The sequence below is a fragment of the Pyxicephalus adspersus genome, chromosome 1 (genome assembly GCF_032062135.1).
Source record: "Pyxicephalus adspersus chromosome 1, UCB_Pads_2.0, whole genome shotgun sequence".
NCBI classification, from domain to species: domain Eukaryota; kingdom Metazoa; phylum Chordata; class Amphibia; order Anura; family Pyxicephalidae; genus Pyxicephalus; species Pyxicephalus adspersus.
In genome coordinates, this window is record NC_092858.1 from 101,523,270 (window position 1) to 101,546,842 (window position 23,573).

Consider the following 23,573-nt stretch of genomic DNA (forward strand, 5'->3'; position numbering starts at 1 on the left):
GAATAAATTTACTGTGTTGGAGGAGGTATGAAAAAAAAAAATGGTTTTGATAAATGGAGGAGAAACAGAAATGTATGTAGAGCATGTATATGTTGAAGTGAGTTAGAAAAATGCATATGCAGAAGGAAGGCATAAAAGCCTTTAAGGAAAGGCTTGAGGAGATCATGGGATTAGGTTCGAGAGGAGAGAGAAAGCATCACAGCTCCTGGGTGAGGACGGGTGTCAGTTTGTGCAGGAAAGAGACACATTATATATACAATACTCTGCTGGATACTGAGATATAGATAACGGGAAAGACAGAGGCAAGGAACAGAGAGACAGCAGGGGACACAGTAGTAGCGGAAATAGGGGGTTGGGGCTAAAAAAAGAGAAATTAAATAAGGAGAGGTACAAAGAAAGATTAGGGTCATAAGGGTGCTAACGAGGTCAGGACAAAAAAAAAAATACTTTTAAAGATAAGTTCTGCTTAAATGTATGCAATGTGACCATCTCATTTAAAGATTGTTTATGGAAATACACATGTTATGTAACAAGACTATTTTACATTCTGGTATAATTTTATATTTTCCTTATATTGACAGATGTCAGTTCTACTGATGTTGCTCCGCCTAGCTTGGAAAATGGAGATACTCCTGCTGAGAAGCGTACACCTCATCCAAAGGAGATAGAGAGAGGCCGCAGAGTGACCCAGGGATGCAGACACCCACGTTCAAGGTGAGTCTTTTATCAATGTGAAAATGCATGGGTAAATTAATGTGGAATCCACAAGCCAGTCGTTGATATCGAAGAGCTAATATGGCTTTTTAAAGTAATTTTGCATTTTGTCATACAGGCAAATTAACAGATTCACATAAAAGCATTGCCCCTGCTCCATTCTTCCTCACATGGCGTATACTTATATCCTCCTTTTAACCAACCCCATCATGCAGCATACTGATGCCCAAACTGAAATGAAAGTTGACATTTTTTTAGCCATTTATATATATAGGTGCTCTGTACAAAATACTTTTTTCCATTCTCATCTAAACATTTTTGCTTCTGTGTATAACTCTGTATTCTTTAGCTTTCTGAAGAAACACCTGCAATTTTTTTTGCTTTTTATTTTCTAGCCTTCAATGTTGTGGCCCTCTCATGTCAGACAGATCTTGGTCTTGGACCTAAATTTTACCGAAGGTAGTTTTAATATGATAAGGATGCCTGATGTCCAGTATTAAATTCATATCAAAGCAGCTAAAGTACCTCCAGGGGCTGACATAGTGGTGTTTCACTGTGCAGTTCTAACATTTTACCTGCAATAGATGGCCTTTCCTAAATATGCCAGTAATTACTAATCCTCATTTTCTTTACTTTTTTATAAATTTATTGAAAAAGAAAATTCTGTAAAGAAAAATCACTACTGTTATTTACCTTGCATCATCTTAGGTCACTAATATCCCTGTTGATATACAATTTTTTTGCTAGTACTTAAAGTCACTACACCAACGTCACTGGCTGCATGCTAGTTCCTGGCCATGCAATGGCAGACTATTGGATATTTTTCAGTAGGCTGACATCCTTAATTGTGTAAGCAGAACTATTTTTAAGTGGCTTCCTTACTATTGCTAGTAAGCACCTAACTTAGAGGGTGAAAAATGCTACATAGAAATTAAATTTGCCTTTTACATTGTAAAATATCACTTGGCTTCTACCCCTCTTTTTCAGTGCTGCAAAAACAAAAGGAGCCTGTGTGATGTCTGCCAGGATAGCTTCTGTGTAGGAGTGCCCTGCTCCTCACTATTCAATAGGGAGTTACACAGCAGGAAGAGTTCCTGCCTCTAATAACCATCAGCCAATAGAAAAAAATACCCACTGTGTTCATTAACATCAGGGCTCCCTAGATTTTAATGAACGCAGTGGGAACATTTTGCATTGGCTGATGTGGTTGTCAGGTGCAGGAATGGTCCCGCTGTGTAAATCCCTGGTGAATAGTGATGAGGTGGGCTCTATACATTGTGGGCGGAAGAAAAGAAAATGCCAGAATATAGGATAGTAACATGGGAGAAAAGGGGAGAATGTATTTCTGGGCAGAATGGATGCATAAAGGCTTGTTCACACTGTAAGAATGCAGTTCAATTCACTAAGCCCACATGTTTCCATTGGTGCTGCGGTACATTGTTTGGTAGACCATTCAATTATTGCTAATTGCAGCATATTGCTCACAAATGTACAGTAAGTTGCACACAAATGTAGTTCACTTTGCATGCGCAGGTTTCAACATGGTGCATTTGGGGTGCCATTAACTAAGACCAAATTGATGCATTTAAACTCTTCAGATGCAGGTCAAAGTAACAGGTATGTATGTTTGTATGTATAAGTAAAGGCATCTGTCCTATTTTTTTCACCTTTTTCATTTGTGCTGGAGACCATTGGTACTAAAACAGAAAGTTAGCGGAAACTCCAGACATCAGAGTAGTAAGAGCAAATCTTCCAAACTAAACATCTTTGGGGTGGGGGGCCTCACAAATGTCCAAGATGCTCACTTTTCAGCGATTTTCCACCATTTTCTGTTGTGAAAGAAAAGAAGGGAAATCTTCATAGCTAGGTTCATACAGCAAAAATATTATTAATAATAAAAAGATAAGAATTTTAAGCCTTTAAACTTTTTTTTTTAAAGTAAAGTAAAAATTCTCTTGGTTCTTTTTTTTTTTTGTGAGCACCGCCCCCTAATTTTTGACTGCCTAGGTGATTGAGAATGAATGGGAATATGGGAGTGCAAAGCCTCCCAGAATACCTACATCCGGAATCTTGGGTGCTCCTTCTGCGCATGCCTGAACATCCTGAAGCCTTTTCACACTAACAGAAAATTTTGCTGATCTCACGCATGTGCAGTGAGAGCGGCAATTTTTTTTTTTTTTTTTTTTTTTTTTTTTTTTAGTTTACGTCACTCAATTTCACGCCTGGATCTGGTGACGTAGGATGAAGAACCAGGAAGAAGGGGAGAAGATGGCGGCGCCTGGAATGGATGTCGGGACGACGTGGGACCTGATGCAAGACACCCCCGGATTGATTGGGCTGCCCTGCAGGATTAAAGGTGAGTGTATTTTTTTTGACAGTTTTCGGTTTAGTTCACTTTAAGTTCCTAACGCTAAACTGTGTGTTAACAAGTGTACTCAATGAACTTGCTCAATTATTACAGAAATAACAGTAGATACAAAATATTATTTTGGGCATTGATCCACAAAAATCTAAAGTGCTGAACTTCAGTTAGCACATATACACAAGGTCAGGACAGTTGGGACAGTAAATCATAAACCCTGCATGAGGAGATATTTTAAGTGGAAGACCTGCATTGCACTTTTTAGGTGCATTTGTGAAGAAAATGTGATAATTTCTCTTTCTCATATATGTTCCAGACATATATTTGGTCCTAGCTAGCCCCATAAGTACAGCGTAGCCGAACAGTACAAGTCTGTTGATTTTCTCAAAACCTTCTTATGCCATTTAGCAGTTTATCTTGGAGTGATCATCAATGGTTCTAGCAATGTACATTTAGACTATAGGTAGACCTTGATTAGGAATGATCTGGGAACCATGGCACGGTCATTTGCACATACTACAGACATAACTAAAGCTTTTTATGTTCTCCTTTTTATTTATATTGGAATAAGAAAATATTATTTTGTCAGCAGTGGATCTTTTTAAAAAGAAATTGTCCTTGAAAATGCGTTTCTGACCTGGTCCTCTCACTGTTTTTCCAGCCATGTGACTTCCATTTTCAAATCTCATTGGACATTGGAAAGTAACTCACATTTATGGAAATAAGTATCATTACCCTGGTGTGTTTAGCATTGTGAATTGAGCTTTCCAAGTGAAATTGATATCAGTAAGCTAGATAAAAGTTACTCACATAATTTCTACTGTACATAAAAATTTTTCACCTTTCTAGTTTACAGATGAACAGTTCTCTTGATGTAAAAATGATAATGCGATAAATATGTATAACAAACAAGATGACACGCAATATCATGATGCCCTGGAAATGTAAGGGAAGTAAAAACTATTTTTCCCTGTTTAGGTATTTAATAGTTTGAAAAAACTGTACCTAAAATCTTCCAGCAATTAATAGTTCTATTTGGTACACACAAATATATTTTTATTTTCATAGTAATGGACTTGCATGCTCTTAATTACAATGTTCAATTTAATTTCCTTTACCTGTTTGAATCATTTGTTGGATAAATGACTGTACAGAGAGAAATACTGTAATAGCAGCAGTTGATTAGCTGTCCTTGGCTTTGAAACTTTGAGTCTGACTCAAAAACCAAATACAGCAAGTAGAGTGAAGTCAGAAAAATAATTCCACATTATTTATAATTGTGTATTAAACTCATCGAATCTGTCAAGCAGCTAACATTTCAGCACTAAGTTTAATACTTATTTGTGATGCAATATCTTGTTTTACAACGCCTAAATAACTTCAAAACTAATTTGCAGCTCTGTAGCACTTTTTGTAGTCCTGTATGTTTTTAAGCTGAACTCTAGGTTCTATCTTCTCTTACAATTGGGAATGGCATTGTTATATTTTAATACAAAGTTCATATAGCATATAGCTGTCAACTTTGTGTATATCCTACTCTTGAATTGTACAGGTAAACAGTGATGGTTTCTGAAAGTGCTCATTCTTGACTTGCTCTAATGTATCCTGTGTCATCCTAATTTTGGGGGGCCAGCACATTCTACATGGATCTGTGTAAAGATACTGCACCCTGATCTACAGAACTGTTGTCTTTCTTAATTGTTAATTCAGGCCATGTTCATTGTAACCGCCTATGCAAATCTAGCCTATATCTGTCCCACCATCTTCCTAACCAATGTCATGTAAAGGTCCAGTGGTAATCATTTTGTTACTTCTTTGTGGAGAACCTTTTCTGCAAGTACTGAGTAAATAGAAAGTGGAGGTCAGTGCCACCAGTTGACAGCATGAGTGAAAATCTATATTGGGTTACTATTACTATTGGGCACCTGTTGTCATCTGGTAAAATATAAGAAATGTAGCTACTGATTGGATTTTAACCATAACTTTTGACTTTCTAAGATATTCTATCTTTTCCTGTTACATTATTTTCTGGTTATATCGTCAGTAGTTGAATAATTTTATTGTTCTCTCCTCAGAGACCACAAGTACAGTGGGCGAAGTGCAAAGCAGGAAAGGCAAGAAAGTAAGTACATATTACACATATGTGAAATATAGTTCACCTGTATTTTGTCTTACTACAATTGCCATGCAAATTGATATTTTCTTGGTTTACCTGTGATTCATCATTAAGGGTAACTTTTTTGCTTTTAAAATAATAATGATCCTTTATTTTTATTTTTTTATTTTTTTTGGTCTTCCCAAAATCTGCCTGTTCTAGTGTGGCATCCTGTGCACAAGTGCAAATACTGTTCCATAGGGCAGAGTGCAGGGAGGCTGAAATTACATTAATTTCTCTGGCGGTGTCCTCATGCACATGCAGCAATGTATAGAATGTAATTTTTACAGGGACTGTAAACACTGTCTGGTAACTTATGACAGCAATTACTAGTTAAAACCACTTTCTCATGTCTGTAGTTCTGATTATTTTCATGCCCAGGATAACAAGAACATTTCTGTTGCGGATACCAATTAATTAGTAATAATTCACAAATCACTTTGATGACCAGGCTAAAGTTCAGTCTACTATAGTAAATACCTGTCATTTTAGACCACTTGATTGGTCCAGCTTGTTGGGGCATATAATCCACCTCACCTCTGCATTGTGAGTTTGAGCAGAATTCCTACACCCCTGGCACACTGCCCACTGGAACTACTGTTTATGATTACTGATTCTCAATATAAGGTTTTTACAGCCTTAGGAAACAAGAAATGAACACATATGACAGCCATCAGCCTCATGTATTCCCCTCTTCTTGTGAGATGTTTTTTTGTTTGTTTGGTTTTTTTTTTTTTATTCAGGTGTAAAAAAGGGGACAGCATTTTTTGGAGCAGATAATGTGCAATATTACAGCTTTACAGTAAATACATCTTCACTGTGACATTTTTGCATTATTGCTCTAATATTTATTGAATTAAATATATTGTCTTGTAGCATGGCGTTTGTATAGTATTTTTGTGTTTGTATGTATTAACTTAAGGTACTTCCATGAAATGATAAATAGCACTCTGAAGTTACTTAACTATCACCCACAAAGACCCTGGTTTGAGTTTAGTAGGAAATTAGATTGTGCTCTGTTGTAGGGAGACTGACATTAAATGTTTGCCACCTGTCAGGTCAAATCGACCACCTTTTCTGCCTTTAGCTTTGCCTTTATCTAGCGCGTTGGTCGCCAACCGGTGGTTCGCAAGAAAATTTTGGTGGTCAACAGCTCCAACTGGTGTGTCCCCTGTACGAATCACAGGCTGGACACAAACCGGCCACTCTCCATCGTAGGCTCAGATTTGCGATGGGAGAGTGAGCAGTTCTGACATCATAACGTCACTAAAGGGAAAGTTTCTTCCCCTTTGAGTGACACCTGGGGCATGCGCAGTCTCGAGCCGGAAAATTGAGTTGCCCGTCGACCTGAAAAGGTTGGCGACCACTGATCTAGCATGTGTATGAGGCTTAACTGATGTTAGGAATTTTTAAACCACTACATAGCATCAAATTGCTTTGTTTAAATGTATATATGTATAAGTCCTAAACAAGTTTTTTGTCTTTTTAGGCCCTACCATTGCCAGTCAAGAACTCCAAGGAGAAGATACCCGTTCCCAGCACTCCTGGGGCCGTTCAAGTAAAACTTTCTGTCGTTCATCAGCAGGAGCACCCAAATTAGGTGTTGATGGAATAATCGCTCTATTAAAAAGCAAATGTGGCAATGGTCGTGTCAACCTTCAGCCAGTTGTACGTTTGATGGATATCATGAAGGACCTCAGCCAACTATCCAATGACCTGCAATCCAGTGGTGTCCGCCTTAATTACAGCCATGTTACCAGCCCATCATCAGAGCCTGAAGATGCAGAGCCAGGATTACAGTACAGTTTTTTTTCTTCTCAAAGCCTTGCTTGTGGACTAAGAAGCCCTGAAGAAAAACCTTCAGAAACTGTGGATAAAGAAACAAACCCTGTGTCTCCCAACCCAGACTCTTCTGAGTCTGCCAGCTCAAATGTTCTTAGAGAGCTTGCAGCTCTTGCTTGGATGGAACCCCAGCCTATAGACAGTGTACACGAAAGGGAAGAGGAAGGTATGAGTAGTAGAAAAGTGGGAGAAAGTTCAAGCAAAATAAATACTGGAAATCAGAATGAAAAATTAGAGTCTTCGAGTGATGAGCAGAGTAAGCATGAAACTGAGGACTCTGGGGAAGAACATGAAGAAGGTAAACATGAATTGGAATCTGTTGAACAAGAAGAATTTAAACCAGAAAAAGATTTTGGGGAGGAACAAAAAAATAGACAGGATGAGGAGTCATCAGCACAGGACAATAAAGAGCATAAACAAGGTCATGAGTCTGGAGAGGAGCAGGAGGAAAGTAAGCTTGAAGAAGAGTCATCCGATGAACAGGAAAGGGAATCAACAGTCAAAATGGACAACCAGGAAGAATTGAAAATAGAAACCGAGCCGGGTAAAATAAATGAAAGTCAGGAACTAATTATCGATATTAAAAAACAGGAAAGGACAGGAGGCAGTAATAAAGATAAATCTTCAGATGATGACGATGATATTGAGGTAGATAAGTGTAGCCAAATACAAGACACTTATAAAGAAAGGGAAAGATCTGTAGAGCAACGGATTGATGAAATGCCATGGATGCTACCTCTATTTTCCCAGACATCAGAAACCCTTAGAAGAACTCCATTTTCTAGCCGTGGAGGACACAGGTTTGGTCTCAGAGGCCGCAGAGGTGATAGACCAGGTAGGGGAAGAAGGAGAAGACCTGGAAGGCCAAGGGCATCTGAGAGCAGTCTATCCCGTGCATTTGTAATGCCTCCTTATCATCGAACGCCAGAGGAGCCCAGGGCTTACCGGATAAATGAACAAAATGCACTATTTCCAGTTCCTGCTGTTCATCACAAACCACCCACAGCAGATGTTGATGTACAGCAAGGCCCCCCACCAAAGCCAAAACGTAGGGGCATACGCAAAATGGTAGTTCGAATTGCCAGAATTCCAATGCCAATGGGAAGGAGAAATAAAACCAGTTATAAAGTATCTTCATTCAGTAGCACTCTAAGTGTGGAGGGCGGAGAGCTGATTGGTGGTTCAGGCCCAGGTCCCACATCCCTTCTAAAGATGAAAAACAATGGACGCAACGTAGTAATGGTGTTTCCACCTGGTGAACTTCCAATCATTCTTAAGAGACGACGAGGTCGGCCACCCAAGAACTTGGTTTTAGCTAGAGATACACCACAAGTCCTTCCTCAACCACCACCTGTTGAACCCACATTACCACCACAGCCTACTCCCATGTCCCCGCAACCAGTTACAGAAGGAGAGTTTGTAAAGAAAAGGAGGCGACGGAAGCAAAAACTACCATCACCCCAGCCTTCTTATGTGGCAGACACTAATGACAGCAAATCTGATTACAGTGATGTACTGGCAAAGCTTGCTTTTCTTAACCGACAGAGTCAGGGGGCAGTGAGAACTTCGCCACCTCGTTGTTGGACACCAACATTGCCAGAGTCAGTACACCAAGCACCTGAAACTCATAACATCTCCCAATACCTTCATAGAGTTCAGGGCTATCGAAGAAGAGGAGGTCGTGGGGGAGGGCCAGGCCGAAGGGGAGCTTGCAATAGCCACAATGCAGAACTATCACGTTGTTCTTTCAGTGAGTTTTTTGAAGGCATTGGGAAGAAGAAAGCAAAACCAAGACCCATTGATCCACTAAAACCAAGAAAAAGGAGACAGCCAAAGGCTGAACCAGACCCTAATGCCAAACCCAAGCGTAAAAGAAGATCGCGAAAAAATGGTGCTCTACTTGGTGACATGGGAGAAGATCCTAGCTACCAAGGTGTGTCAGATTGGGGTGGTGAGGGTAAAAGTGGACCATGGGCATCACAGCTTTCCAGCAATCAGTCGGGTAATAGACCCTGCAGCTACCAAGGACCAGACCGCACAGGTTTTTCTGTCATGCACGATGGCTCACCATCTCGCCCAGGTTTTTATGGTGGAACAGGATCTGTTACCCAGAGTGAAAGTGGAGGGCCAGACCGTCATGGACTTTTTACAGGCTACTTCCGATCTCTGTTGGACTCTGATGACTCTTCTGATCTAGTGGATTTCTCTTCTGTGGCACAACGACAAGAAGCAAGAAAATCTGCATCTGCCTTCTCTGGGTCATCAGCTTCACCCAACCCAAGGGCACTCCAGTCATATGCTAATGCTCGTGGAGGGAAATCTAGCAACCCAGAATCACCATACCAAAGTTCAGCAGCCTCCAGGCAGCCATTCCCTCCGAACCGGGGAAATACAAGTTATGGGTCACTTTCCCAACAAGAATGCCGTGGGTCTGATGCCTTTCAGAAGCTGTTATCACGTTCTCCGAATTCCCAACATTCTGGAAACTTTAGCCAGTTTGGGTCGTTTCAAGGATCTGCCGGTCAAAGTGTACCTGGCCATGGAATTTTTGCACCAAGCAAGCAGTATCCAGCTCCACCTGACTGTTTAGGTAATAAGGACTGCAGCTTTTCCTTCAGTGGTGGTGGTAATAGCCTCCCGTCATCACCAGGCAGCGCCCATAGTAGCACTAGCTTCAGCCAGCAGCAACAGATGCCGGCAACAAGTTCAGGGTCTAATGTAGCTAAAAATCCTTTTTTCAACACATCTGAATTGCCACCATTTCCACCACTTAGGAGTGAAAGCCGTTCAGGCACATCTTCACCTGCTGGATACATGTTGCCTAAAGTGTCTGGACCTATGTTTCCTGGTGAAAACAGCCGAACCTTTCCAGCATCAGGAACAGGGCAGTGGGGATTTCGACAAGGCTATGGACAGTCTGACTGGGGTCCTGATAATTTTGGGCAACTTTATGGTCCTGGGTTTGACTGTCATATGACTGAATCCAATGTCATTTTGGACATAAGCAACTATACACCACAGAAGGCCAAACAAAACACTGACAACATGTCAGAGTCATCCTCAGACAGTACGCAGTACACTCAACCTAATGCAGGCTATCGCAGGGCCAACAGTGAAGCCTCATCTAGTGAGGGACAGTCTAGTCTTTCCAGTCTTGAAAAATTGATGATGGACTGGAATGACACATCATCTGCTCCAGGTTACAGTTGGAACCAAACTGTCCTCTTTCACCAAACATCCAAACCTGGCAGAGGCCGCAGAAAGAAAACCGATATATTTGAGCCATCACCCCACCACCACCTTGGTTTTTCTTCATCCTCCCCATCATCATCCTCATCATCTGCTGCTGCTCCCCCATCTGGATTTCCTACCAAAAGAGGAGGCGGGCCCAGGGGTCCAAGGGGTGGTCGTGGTGGAAGCTGTACTGCCAACAAGAAAGAGAGGGGTTCAGGCAAAGCTAAATTTTCCCCAAAGCCTCCTGCTCCACCACCATCCTCCTCAGTGAGCTCCCTCTTTCAGGACACCTCAGATTTAGGACTGGACTGCTATAGTGGAGATAGCAGCATGTCACCTCTGCCCTCCCACTCGCGGGCGTATGGGGTGGGTGAGAGGGAGCCTCCTTGTGATTTCTCTGGACCCTATTCCATGAATCCATCTACCCCTTCTGATGGCACGTTTGGCTTCCAGAGTGACTCTCCTGGGCTGGGCCCTCCCTCTACAGAGCTTGAACCTAGTAAACACTTCTCCCACCTCCCTACTGTTGGCAACACCAACACTGGTGCCCCACATCCTCCACCACCTCCACCTGGAATGGGGTATGATCACCCACTACAAGACTCTCCCTTTTCCCCTAACTGCTCCCCTACACTTGAGCTACGGCCAGGGGAGGGAAGAAAACTTGTACCCCCTCCTCACTCATCCTGTGATCCCCTGAAACACAGTTTGCCTCCTCACTTACCCTCTTGTAGGGAGCAACTTCCTCCACAACCCACAACGCACCACCGCTATGACCCCCCCAGCTGCAAGAATGCTGGCTACTGGTATCCACCTCGCAGTCCTCCTTATGATGGTAAGGGTGGATTACTTTCGGACTTCATGGGCAGGAGAGCAGAGGGTGTATCCTGCCTGAGCCCTCATATCCCAAGCCCTAAAAGAGACAAAGAGACGCTGGACATGGTAAGGGGGCATCACAGAGCCTCATATCCCTGCCCCTTGATCAGTGATATTACCCATTCCCCTGTGCAGAGAGACTCCATGGTGCAGCTCCAGGATACCTATCGTTACCCAGCCTTTCCCCCCCAGGGTCCCCCAGTCCTTTCACCCCCAAACCTGAAGGGTGGTTTCTTGGGACCCGAGAACATACCAGAGGACAACTTCACAGTCACCTCCCTCTAGGGGGAGTGGCATGTCCAGAGTCATCAGGAGCAGCAGAATCAAAGGGGTGAGGTGAGAAATGGGCTATTATGTTTTGGTACACTCCAATTTTGTAAAATGTAATTTTAATGCTTGTTTTTTTTTTTATTTTGTTTAATTGAGTTGTGTGCATTTTCAGTTAGATATATACAATGTTAAAATCTATTCTTTTATTTCTATTTTAAATTTATGTTTAAAGGTGAATTTTGTCATTAATTATTACTGCTTTCCACTGAATAGACTAAATTTTGGATACACTGTCAAAAATAGCTATATATAGCTATAGCTATATCCTTTTTATTAAGTTAGATTTGATAAAAACTTCAAACCAACCAAAAATCTGTGGCATGTTTTGATCACATGAATTGGAAATGTGTGTATGTCTGTTCTTTAGATATAGCTGGTAGAGAGGTTCAGGCGATCAATAGCTGGAGAATGGTACAGGAAAAGGTGAATAAAAATAGCTTGCAGCCTATTGTCTTTCGTTCATTACTATGTAACCAATGAAAACAATAAGTAAGGTGGTGGTTGTCAGGGCAGAATTGATTGATATCGAGTGGTGCACAGAAGAAATGCAGGTAGGTAAATGATATCAGGAAAAAATGATCATTTATTTGATTATGTAGAAATCCACTTCTGTATGACCAAATGGCAAAGTGCCTATTAATCAAGGCATGCTACACGCTTGAAGCTGACTGTCGTATTTTTAGTATAGTAAGAAATGAAGGTATCATTCGGTTAGAAGTAGTTCGAGGTCAAACTATTTCTTGGGTTCCCTAAACCAATGCAGCCGTTTGCTTCCACTTAATGCTTTTAAATGCATAGTTAATTTTTAAGTCGAGAGAACTTTTCAGACTGTGATTACTGGCCCCCTACTGATAGTACAAGTTGCTGGGCTGCATCTACATTAATTACTTTGCAGTCTCAAACCAGGAAAAAGTATAGTTAAAATAAAAGTCAGATTTCATTTTCTTTTACTTCTTTTGGATTGTTGATTTAGGAAGTATTAAATCCAAAATAATTGATGACATCCAGGTAGCTTATATTTTTAGAGACAAAGGTATGATGACAAGTGTCTCTTAAAGTGTGTATGTCCAGTCAGTGTGACAGGGTATTTTTTGCTTTCTGCACTTTTATGGAGATTTTCCTTTGCTGCTGCTTTTAAAGAGATGACGGGACATAGAAGGAAACCTTTCCAAAGTGAAACAATTCTTTCATCCCAGAAAGTTTTCTTGGAAAAGGTGTCTCTTAGAAGAACTTCTTTCTGATGACAACTCTGATTTCCCTGTTTTAATGACAATGGTCACCAGGACTAATATAAGGGAATGAATCTCCCTAGCAAGATCACAGACTGTCCATAACTAAAGAAGGAAAAAACCTTAATATAATTCATGTATAACACTGTGCTGCATGCACTGTTGAAAAGCAATTTAAATGGTAGGTAAACCAAATCAGTTTGCTTCACTTAGAAATTCAGGACCATTAGAACAGCCTTTCCTAAATTAATCTACCTCCCCTACATCAGTTATCTTTCCTTTGCTTTTCCTCTGGTCAGTTGCACCAAGCAAAGGAATACCTGGTACTTTCAGGTATAGAGGAGTATGCGATCGACTTTAAGTGACAGTACTTGGCCATATCACCAAGGAAAGTCCTGTTTTGAATGTTAATAAATTCTTGAAGGGTCAAGATACTGTGAGGCTTACAAAAATGCTGTTAGGCAATGTGTGCTTGTTGGGCAAACTAATTATGGGGGGCTGCAGTTTCTGGCTGAAGGGCACTAGGCAGAAGATGAGGGTACCTGACACTAGCGACCCTCCTTCTTAAATGTTCCCCCCCCCCCCCCCCCAATATCCATAACCTGAATAAGAAGCCAGTTAGGAATCCACAACATATTACTGGGTGACTCACAATATGCTATTACAACTTACATCTCCTTCACGTTTTGGAATTTTTTTCCTTACAAAGATCCTCTTACTTGCTAAATATTTTTACCAGAGATTTTTTCACAAGATTGCCCATCTTACTGTCTCGCTTTCCCCTGAGGAAGTCACTAAGGCGAAAGGTGTCAGGATCATTGGGACCAGGAATCCTCCCCTATGACTTTATGCTTTTAAATTTGGACCCATTTCTTTGAACTTTATTATGGGAAATGTATGTTAAGTAAGTTGTCCTGAACCCCACAAGGTTAGTGGGACATGGACCTCTCTAATTTTATCAATTTACTGTATAAAAACCTATTAATGTTGATTTTGTACCACTTTAAAACAATACAATTGCCCAAAAACCCCGCTGTTATTCATTATCCTTCTTCAAGTCCAAATAATTACAACTATCATGGGTTTGGCAACAGACTTAGGAATGTGATTACTGATATCCTCCATATTGTTGTCACCATTCCCCAGGGTTTAAATGCCCATAGTCCAAATTGCCATTTAGTTCAATGAGCCAGTCCACATGAGTGTTTTTTTTTTTTTTTTTAACAGCTGAAAAGAAAATGCTTCCTGCAGCATAAAGTGGTTTTCAGCGATCTACATTTATCTTGAATACAGTTGTTTCAAGGTTAAAGCAATGTTTTAGGAGCCACAGTAGTGGCTTCTCACTGTAATTGGTATAATCAAAAAACAGAGTATAACAAAGACCTTTAAGGACCTGTATCTGCAAATTCCTGTTGCAGAGTGTACCCATCAAAAACCTGTGGCTCCTATATCTGATTTATAAATTTATGTGCCTAAAAATATTGCAGCTTGACAGTCAGTGGATGATTTACCTGCATTTATGGACTTGCATTGAACTGGTCAATAATGCTCTTGCAGGTGTTTATGAGCATTTACTACAGGCATAAGTAGGTGTTTTTAAACACCAGGAAATTTCTCAAAAGTTTAAAAAAAACTCCAAATGCCTGCACATTAACTGTACAGCCTTTACTGTAGTCGAGAAAAGTAAATAATTAATACATTGGCTATCTTGTAAAAAAAAACCTCACTGTGCTAAAATATAGACATATGACCCAAGTAGTAATTAAAAATATTTAAAAGGGTATATTAAAAATCAAGAACACAAAACTCTTCACAGCTAATATTTTAATTTCTTAACAAATTGTGTGTAAATAATGATCACATAAATGCAATGAAATACTCATGATTCACAAGTGATAATAAAGTGTATGTGTAAATCAATGTAAAACAAAAATATAACACCTGTGACCTATTGTAATATAATAATCCACCAATGCACCTTGATTGCAGTGTTTTTATGGATGGTATAGTACAGGGTTCTTCAAAGTTTTATGGCCATTTAAGGGGTGGGTGGGAGCACACTAGGCCGCACCCACCCTAATGACCCCACCCACCACTAGGAAACGCCTCCTGAAGTGAAATCCCTCTCTCCTCCGTATGCATTGCGGAGGAGAGGGATTTACCTTCAGGGAGCTTTCCCTATTTACCGCGGCGGCGGAAGTATCAACGCTGGCCGCGGTAAATAGGGGAGAAACTGCAAGGGGGCGGCACCAGAGCTCCACCACCTCTGGGTCCGGTAGTTCCTAACGCCCCCTGGGCGATCTGCCTGCAACTCCTCTGGGGTGTAAATCTGTTTACAGAAAGAAAAAAAAAAGCTGTAAAAAAGTTTACAGCAGTTGCTCAACGTCAGTCACTACTTTTCAAGCATTAGTACCGGTATATTATTTGTTTATTTTTGTGCGTTTGTCAGTGCTATTCATAGGTGTTATAAAAAGACATGTAAATTTTTATTATATTATTACTTGTGTATTGTATTGCTTTATGTAATTATTTATACACAATTTCTAGAATTTATTATTTGTTGTTAAGGCAGTGTGGTTTGTGTTTTTGGTTAGACACTGTGTTGCAGTGATATATGAATTAAAACACTGGCTGAACAGAATAGTTGGCTAGTAACACAATACAAAATATGTTTTTCATCTGTGTGTGTTCCCTACACATTCACTTTTAAACTCTAAAGAAGCAAGTATATATTACTTCTGTTTCATGACAGAATAAATAGCTTTTTGTTGATAAAAAAAAATTACCTTTGCTGTTAGGTATTTTTATTTATGTTTATTTTTATTCATGAAAGAAAAAAACAGTGACTTTTACTTAAAAATTGAGATTCATCGGTCAGTGGAATTCTGTGGATAAATTATTCAAAGAATGTGACCTGACCTATTAACACATTTTAAAAAAAAAAAAAAAAAAACATTTTTTTTATTGGCATATATTTAGCAAATTTGTGTATACTGTTAAGGAGATGGCAGAAGTGCCTAAATCGGTATGTTTAGTAACTACAGGAGCCTAATTAACCGACAGTACCATCTAACAAACATTATTGGACAGACTATAACAGTGGTTTGGAGGCATTTTTTAATGCCTTGCTCAAAGAGCTTGAGATTCCTTAAAGCTTTCCAAGACTGGAGAGGATTTCTTAGGACATTTACTATTTTTTAGCAAATGTTTTCAGTCCTGAACCAGATCCATTCCAGGTTTGCTGGATCACCCAGCTTCACCGAAAAAAGTGTATGCTTTCCAGCCTTGGAGAGCTTTAATAAACCAGACCCAAAGTGTCTGCTTCAGGTCTTGCTGCATGCAGTATGTCGGTGGAATTCAGGTCAGGTCACCATTACCTGCCCATAGTGGTATATAACATATAAACTTCTATTTGAGACACGTTGATCTGCTTCTAGTATTTAGCTTTTAATCATGCTGTATACACCAGGTTCTTTAGAGATTTAGATTGTATAGTGAATTGGTATATTTACCTTAGTTGTCCACCTAACATTGTTTAGTAGTGTTGTGGTAGTCTTTCTTAAGCTTAGAACAATGTTTTTCTCTCCAATGGGAAGGACTGGTTTTCTCTGTGGTAACCATGAGCACACCCTTGTTGAGCATTTTTCTGATGGGGGGACTCATGGGCACAGCTGTTATCAAATGAAAGATCCCTATCCATAGCCATCACCCTAGGGTCCTGTTTAATCGGCAGAAGGGTGTACTGCACCAATCTAGGTATGCTGTGACTGCCACAGAGCGTACCAACAGTGCCAAATTACTTTAGTTTGTAAACAACATGTTTTTTGTTTTTGTTTTTTATAGAAATATTTAACCATGTTACCACTTGTTCTTCAGCATTTCTTTTTTAACATTGTATTTTTATTGCAGTTTTCTAAAGTATTAAAAAAACATAACAGACATTAAAAACATAGAATTCCAGTATAAATAAACCCAATATTCAAGGATTATGGGTTTTGTATGTTTATGTAATACAATTTTATAGCTTACCAAATACCTTATTCAGTCCAATCATCAAAGGGCATTCCCACAATCATGAAACGTCAGTAATTCCCATACATTTATATAGTTTATATTAGTTTTTATAGAGTCTTCAGAATTTTTTTTAACTTTTTAAATTACCCCATATTGCTGTATTCTGTTATGGGTACCCAATACCAATATATATTCTTGAAATAACCAGCAATGTAAGGTCTGTAATTTAACGTATGAAAGACAGAAACAACCAGGTCACTAGCATTTGCAGAAATTCGTATCTTATGGCAGTATCTGTATTTCTTTAAGGAAAGGTTTTACTTGATATTAAGATTAGGATGTAGGGGGATCAGGTTAGGTTAAATCAAAATTTCTTATAACTATACTTGTTTATGGTTGATAACCTAAAGTATCAGTGTCAGATGGTCAGCAATATAACCTGAAAACTAGCCTTTGTACTGGCAGCCTATTTTCTTCCAGGAAAGATTACCAAGAGTAGCCAAACCTTGAATAAATTACAGAATACAAGTCCTTAGGTGCGGTGACCGCATTAGTTTTAAATTTTTCAGGCTTTTTTTCTTTTCGGGCAGTAGTCGGGCAGTTATAGTGAAACAATGTTGTCACCCTCGGGTGCTCTCCTGATTTGAACTAAAACACCGAGTCCTCACCTCTTTTCATTACGTAGAGAGGATGTATCCTGTAGTTCACAGAAAATAGCAGGAAAGGCTGAGTTTTTAATATGCAAGTTCAGTTCAAACTGTTCAAAATCTTTAAATTTTCTCCCTATTGTTCATGATTTTTTTTTTACACATTCTTATATCATGATACAAAAACCATTCTAGTTGTATAAATGTTCAATATTTGGGCCAACTTGCACATAACAATGTCTACTTTCACAGTTTTCCAACTTGTTGACTGTGAGGTCCCCAGTACTGTGATTTTTGTATATATGCAACGGTTTCCATGGAAATTATTAACACTGGCTATTTCAAGAATAAAGACTTGTAAATAAGCAATAGGCTGCTTTGGGGTTATACATAGACCAAGATCTTGAGGTATTTTATTTTTTTCTGATATTTATATTTGAAGAGCAGGAAAGGCCCTGCAGTAGAAATTTGTACTTACAGTGGATATATTACTATCCTTAAATCCCATATGTGCTTTATTTATATTTTAGATTTTTTTAACTGGTTGTATTTTGCAGAAAGAAAAATGTTTGTTTTTTCTTTTGCTGCATGCAACATTTAGCAGAGCATATATATGTTGAGCTTACCTGAGAAAATTAGGCAAGGCCATACATGGCGCTTATTGCACTTGCTAGCCAACTAAAAAGTAAATTTGTTTACTTTTGCCCTAAATAAAGTAATATATTAACTATGCAATTATCAGATTTATGTATTTACTAGAATTTGAAATGTAGCAATGGGTGACAAAATTACCACGTAAGTTCCAAGTTTGTAGCTTTACATAGAATGCGGGTGACTCGAGATTACTATCACCTACGATAAATGTACACTATGTATTCATTCATTTGACAAAAAGATGGTCTAGCTGATAACACTTTTAGAAAGAAATCAAATATATTCACTACAGTTGAAGAATACACATGTTTATTTTGGGCTGATTTTATTATTGGCTATTAAACAATGTAAAAACATGTTGTATGATTATCCAGATATACTATGAGGATCTAGGTGTAATAAATCCCATATTAATACTTAAAAATAATAAAAGTTTATCAACCGGTTCAATAAGGCATTAAAATGTTAAATTGTCAAGCAAGCTCTTGCTGGTGACTGGGCAGCCCTGCTTCTTTATTTTCTGGGTTTGTAGCCCTTCTGGTTAAATTGGGGAAACAATTGTCAAAAAGCTCCTAGTCCCTGACTCTGAAATCCTTTGGTTCATATGTATAAGGATAAGATTGTCAAACCATGGTAGAAGTGCAATATATGGCCATATCAGCTTATCCAAAGTCACCAGTTATCTTGATTTCCACCTCCTAAAACCAACCCACCAACTGAAATCTCTCTTGATTCTCTTGATATACAAAAGAAATGCGACCACAGCCCTGTTCCTTTGTTTTAAATTGTGAGCACTGGACCCCGTTAGACCCTCAGTGTAGCAGCCTTCATTTCAGTGACAGACTGACAGCATTGCAATCTTTGTTGCACATAAACCTCTATCTGTGTCTCAAAGAAACAGTGAGGGAAGTGTCTCTGATGAAACTTTCACCTTCCGGCTTTTTTGACTCTGGTCATGTGAGATGACAAAGCCATTGGGGAAGTCAGAATAAGAGACTTTCCTTGCTACACTTAAGCTACGTACACACTTCCAATTATTATCGTTGGTAAATGAACGACGAACGATCCTGCACGATATCTGCGAACGATCGTATAGCACCGATCCTGTACATACAGATAACGACACGATCGTTCGCAGATATTGTACACACGATAGATGCGATCGTTTGAACGATACAGGAAGTGACGTGCACCACAGGAAGTGAGCGAACGTTCGTTCACCGCGCATGCTCAGACCATGGACGATCAATGAACGACCGTACACACAATAGATGGTCAACGATCGTCGTCCAATCCGATCCGCCGGTCCGGTCGTTCATTTCCAACGACTATCCTCGTTCGTCGGCGTCGTTGGTTACTTTTTTTACGAACGATTTTTGCCCAATCGATCGTTCGTCGTTCATTTCCAACGATAAAAATTGGAAGTGTGTACGCAGCTTTAGACCACACTGACATGTGTAACACTGTATATAACATTGTACCTACACCCCTTTCAATATGGCAATGGGGACCTTAGTACCAGGATGCCAATGAACAATCAACTATTATTATGCCAATGAACCAGGATGCCAATGAACAATCAACTATTAACAGTAATTTAATAGTTGTTTAAATACAGATATAAATATAATACGTTTACAAATGAATATCATATATTGCCCTCTTGCTGTTAACCATTTAAAGGGCGATTTATGTCAATGCAATTATTCCTGCATCATGGATTTTTGCTGCATTTTTCTTTACTATCAATGTGCAATATACAGCTTCCAAAAACTGTTCAGCATCTCTTTTTTTGAGCATATTAGTAGTCTGTGTCCTTGAACAACTGTTAAAGAGAAATTTTCCTAAATTTCATTGTAGTAACTGTTCATCCCGGTTTAGAACTTTGAAGTCACCCACCCTTCTCGGTCAAAAATTGCTACATTTGCCAATTGCAAGGCATGACAAATAAGAAATTAGTGAACTTGAACTTAGTGGGTTGGTTACCTATATAATTCTGTACAAAGCTTTTTTTTTCTTTACCTATTTCTTGAACTTTTTAGATTTAAAATTGCAGTCACATGAGTGCACTTATGCACTTAGAGCTTTGGAGATGGATGTATTAAAGATGTGACGTATAACCAATTTTTCTGTGAAGCACTGCATTATTAGACTGTCTGACCCAGGGCTACAGTAGAGAGTAAGACAACATTTGGGTGGGTACTAAAGTGATAGTGGATCAATGATTGTACCTTTTTCTCAGATTGTTATTTATAGCATGAGTGAATGTCCCCAGAGAATGTTTCTAGGCTCTGCTGGACAGTGTTGATGTCATACTTGATATGACATGTCCCAGGCTTTCTTTAACGGTGATGGCCATATACAAAAAATTGTAATATTTTTTGCCCATGTCCACAAATGACATCAGCTTTATTATTTCATGTTAACACAAAAAAGCACGCTGCTCACACGGACTATTTTTGGGCATGACCTCCAAGACGTGTGTGTGTATGTGTGTCCACCAGCTTTCATTAAAAGATTCTCAATAAAGACATTTTTTTTTAAATCAAGAATTTAGTTTAAAAAAAAAAGCAAGATAATATGTATAGGAATCTGCATGCACTTTATAAATTATCTTTTTATTAATTGATTATAATAAGCTGAAAAAAAAGCAGACAAAAAAAAAATTTTTGATTAAAAAGTACAAAACTTTCCAACCATACAAAATATTTTTCTAGTAAACACTAACTACCAAAGACCTATTTTTTTATGTTTCCTAAAACTGGCCTAAAACATTACAATATGATTGTACAGCCTACATAAGGACCACAGTGGGTGTCAGCAGGCGTTAGAGCAGAAACCAGTAACTAATGACAACCACAATCTAACATGAAGATTTGATGCTGCTCTGATCAGCTCCTGGGTTACTACTTGATCCTACTTCTTATTGCGCTTAGAAGAATTGCTGTGTGATGTCTTTAAACAAAGCAGAGATATCTAAACAGTGCTGTCATATTATAACCAATAACAACATGACACCCACATGGCAGGATATTCTGGCCTTCTGATCAGAGTGGGTTGAACTAAAGACAGATGGAAGCTCACAATCTAATTCGTTCAAAGACACAGCAGATACCTGATTGATTGATATTTACTAATATGTTCAATTAGGGACCCAAGACATAGGCTATGTACACACGTGCAATAATTGTCGTTGGAAAGGAACTTTCATGATTTTTTCTAACGACTGCACGATGCATGAACGAGTGCTGTACATACAGCACGGTTCTGCTCTATGGAGAGAGAAGGAGTAGAACAACAGAGCAGCACCCCGCTGCGCTCTCTCCCCTTCACTTTCATCCCGGTCATTCATCGTCCGTGGATCCGCCAGGACGGTCGTTCGGACGATGGTCGACGAACGCTGTACACACGTAAGGTTCTCGTCTACACACGTAAGATTCTCGTCTGATAACGGCCCTGAGCTGATTATCAATTGCACATGTGCACCTAGCTTTACTGTTGTTGAATTTACTCTAGATTCATTTCAGATCTGATAACATAATTGGATCAGTGATTTTATCAAAAGTGAAAGCCGCCCTATGTGTACTTAGTCCAAGTAAAGTTTGCTACTCTAACCTGCCGTAAATAAAAGTTTGATAGAAAGTGGAAAGTAGGATAATGCAGGTACGTTTTGTATTGCAGAAGGGAAATTACTTGTCCCTGTCACTGGTACCTGGTCTCCTTTGGGGCTGCCTAGATTGAATGATATCCTTTGCTCATGCACAGAATAGACAGGTGGGTGCAATTTGAAAAAATGCAGTCAGGCAAATAGTCAGATATCCTTGCAATAAAGAACCTGCCTGATCACAATTTTTGGGTAAGGGTTTAGTTCCTCATTAAATGTAACCTCCCAGACTGCAGAATAAGCAGTGATGTTGCTGTCTCCACTTATCTCATTATGGAGCAAGAATGATCAGGTTTTGCTCTCCTTCAGAGCAGCTTACCTGGTGGTGTAAGGGGCCTCCCATAGATAACAGCTGACATGGTATGTCTATGTATACCTTTACCTCTACCAAAAAAAGGCTAATTGTTTGGCAGGTCAAGTTGTATTAGATCTAATCTGCCTTCCAACATTTTTTATGTAAATATTGTATCCTCATAAGGAGCTGAAATATCTATTGGAAGTTCATATTTCTGAATAAATATCACACAGTATTACACAAAATACAGTGCTTCTGCCTTCATATTCAGTTTTTGGCACTCTCTTTTCAGTCATGTGACTGTAATATTGAAATCTCATTGCATTTATTTGAACCTGTTCCTTTTCTATAATGAGTATTCTTTTCCTGGTGGTGTATTTTTGTAAATCATGTCTATGGTAGCAGCTTCTGTTTCATGCCAAACCCCCAAGTATGCATAGTCTTTTCTTAACAAGGGCACCCTGGATCCTTGAAAAGCTAACAATGACTACTCTTTGTGAATCTGACTTGCTCTGCCATGGCTCACTATTGTGTAGAAAGGCTATGTATGTTAGTGATGACCAGTAATGAGGTGCTAAAAGAGGAGGCCAGAGCAGGTCAGCAAAACAGATTCTTGCTATTGACACACTGGGGGATTCTGGGCTACTTTAGAGATGAAATGACGTGAGTAAAAATGCAAATTACTTTTATCGTCTCGCATAACTGAAAACTATTATCAGTTCATGGACAAATCACTGGCTTGTTTCACAGGGATCCAACGGTTGATCATCCTACCTCCCTTTCCTTATCCTCAAATGTATGAATTCTTTCCTCCCTGCTGTATTTCTAGTGTAAAGAATGTACAGAATCACAAATACATTGAATAAATAAAAAATAATTTACAGGTTAAACTTGGGAAGAATGTTGATTTGAATTTTTTTGTTATTTGGTTAACCATTGTTATTGAGATCAAAACCATTTTTTGTGCTAGGATCAGTTTTTAGATTAGACTTGCTGGTAAAATCAATTATAATTCAGATGAGTTACCAGACAAGTGGATGGTACATCAAATACTTGTAGTTTTAGAAAAAAAAATTATTTAGCATATGCCAACTTTATGGCCCAGGCAGGCAGACACCAGTGTCAGTGTTTAAGTGCAAAGATCTCACCAAGGATAGAGGATATCTGATCCTAAGTTTCGATACCAATTTTCATTGGACTAGCCATTTTACACTTTGAGACCTGTTATCTTATTTTTTTTCTTTTAAGTGATTTTATTTTAAATGACAAAAAATGTGTGTTCTTAGAAATATATGTGCTTCATCATGCTGCGCTGCATTTCAAGTAACTAACTTGAAACGAATACGCATATGAGGTGCTAAGTTGACCCAGTGATTTTAGATATATGAAGATCAGAGCCAGGTAGTTACCATTTTCAAGTGTTGCTTCCCTGTACTTTTTCTTAGGTAGAACCTTAAAATGTTTGGGATACCTAACTGGTTTAATTAAAGCTAAACAAATACCGTATTTTTCGGCGTATAAGACGCACTTTTTCTTCCCCAAAACTGGGGGGGGGGG

The 23,573-nt window shown here is 39.1% G+C and overlaps 1 protein-coding gene across 3 annotated transcripts in view; it reads left to right on the plus strand.

Moving 5' to 3' along the window:
* AHDC1 (AT-hook DNA binding motif containing 1) overlaps nt 1-23,573 on the plus strand; it is a 64,981-nt gene that overhangs the window by 36,995 nt on the left and 4,413 nt on the right. For 2 of the 3 annotated variants that reach the window (XR_011922092.1, XR_011922093.1), the window contains exons 2-4: nt 582-714; nt 5,152-5,198; nt 6,721-11,519. Coding sequence is in view for 1 of the 3 variants with exons in the window: in XM_072421277.1 (XP_072277378.1) it covers nt 582-714; nt 5,152-5,198; nt 6,721-11,468 (4,928 nt within the window). In the remaining 2 variants the exon portion in view is untranslated. The remainder of the gene's footprint in view (nt 1-581; nt 715-5,151; nt 5,199-6,720; nt 11,520-23,573) is intronic. The other variant, XM_072421277.1, reaches the window with a different exon arrangement.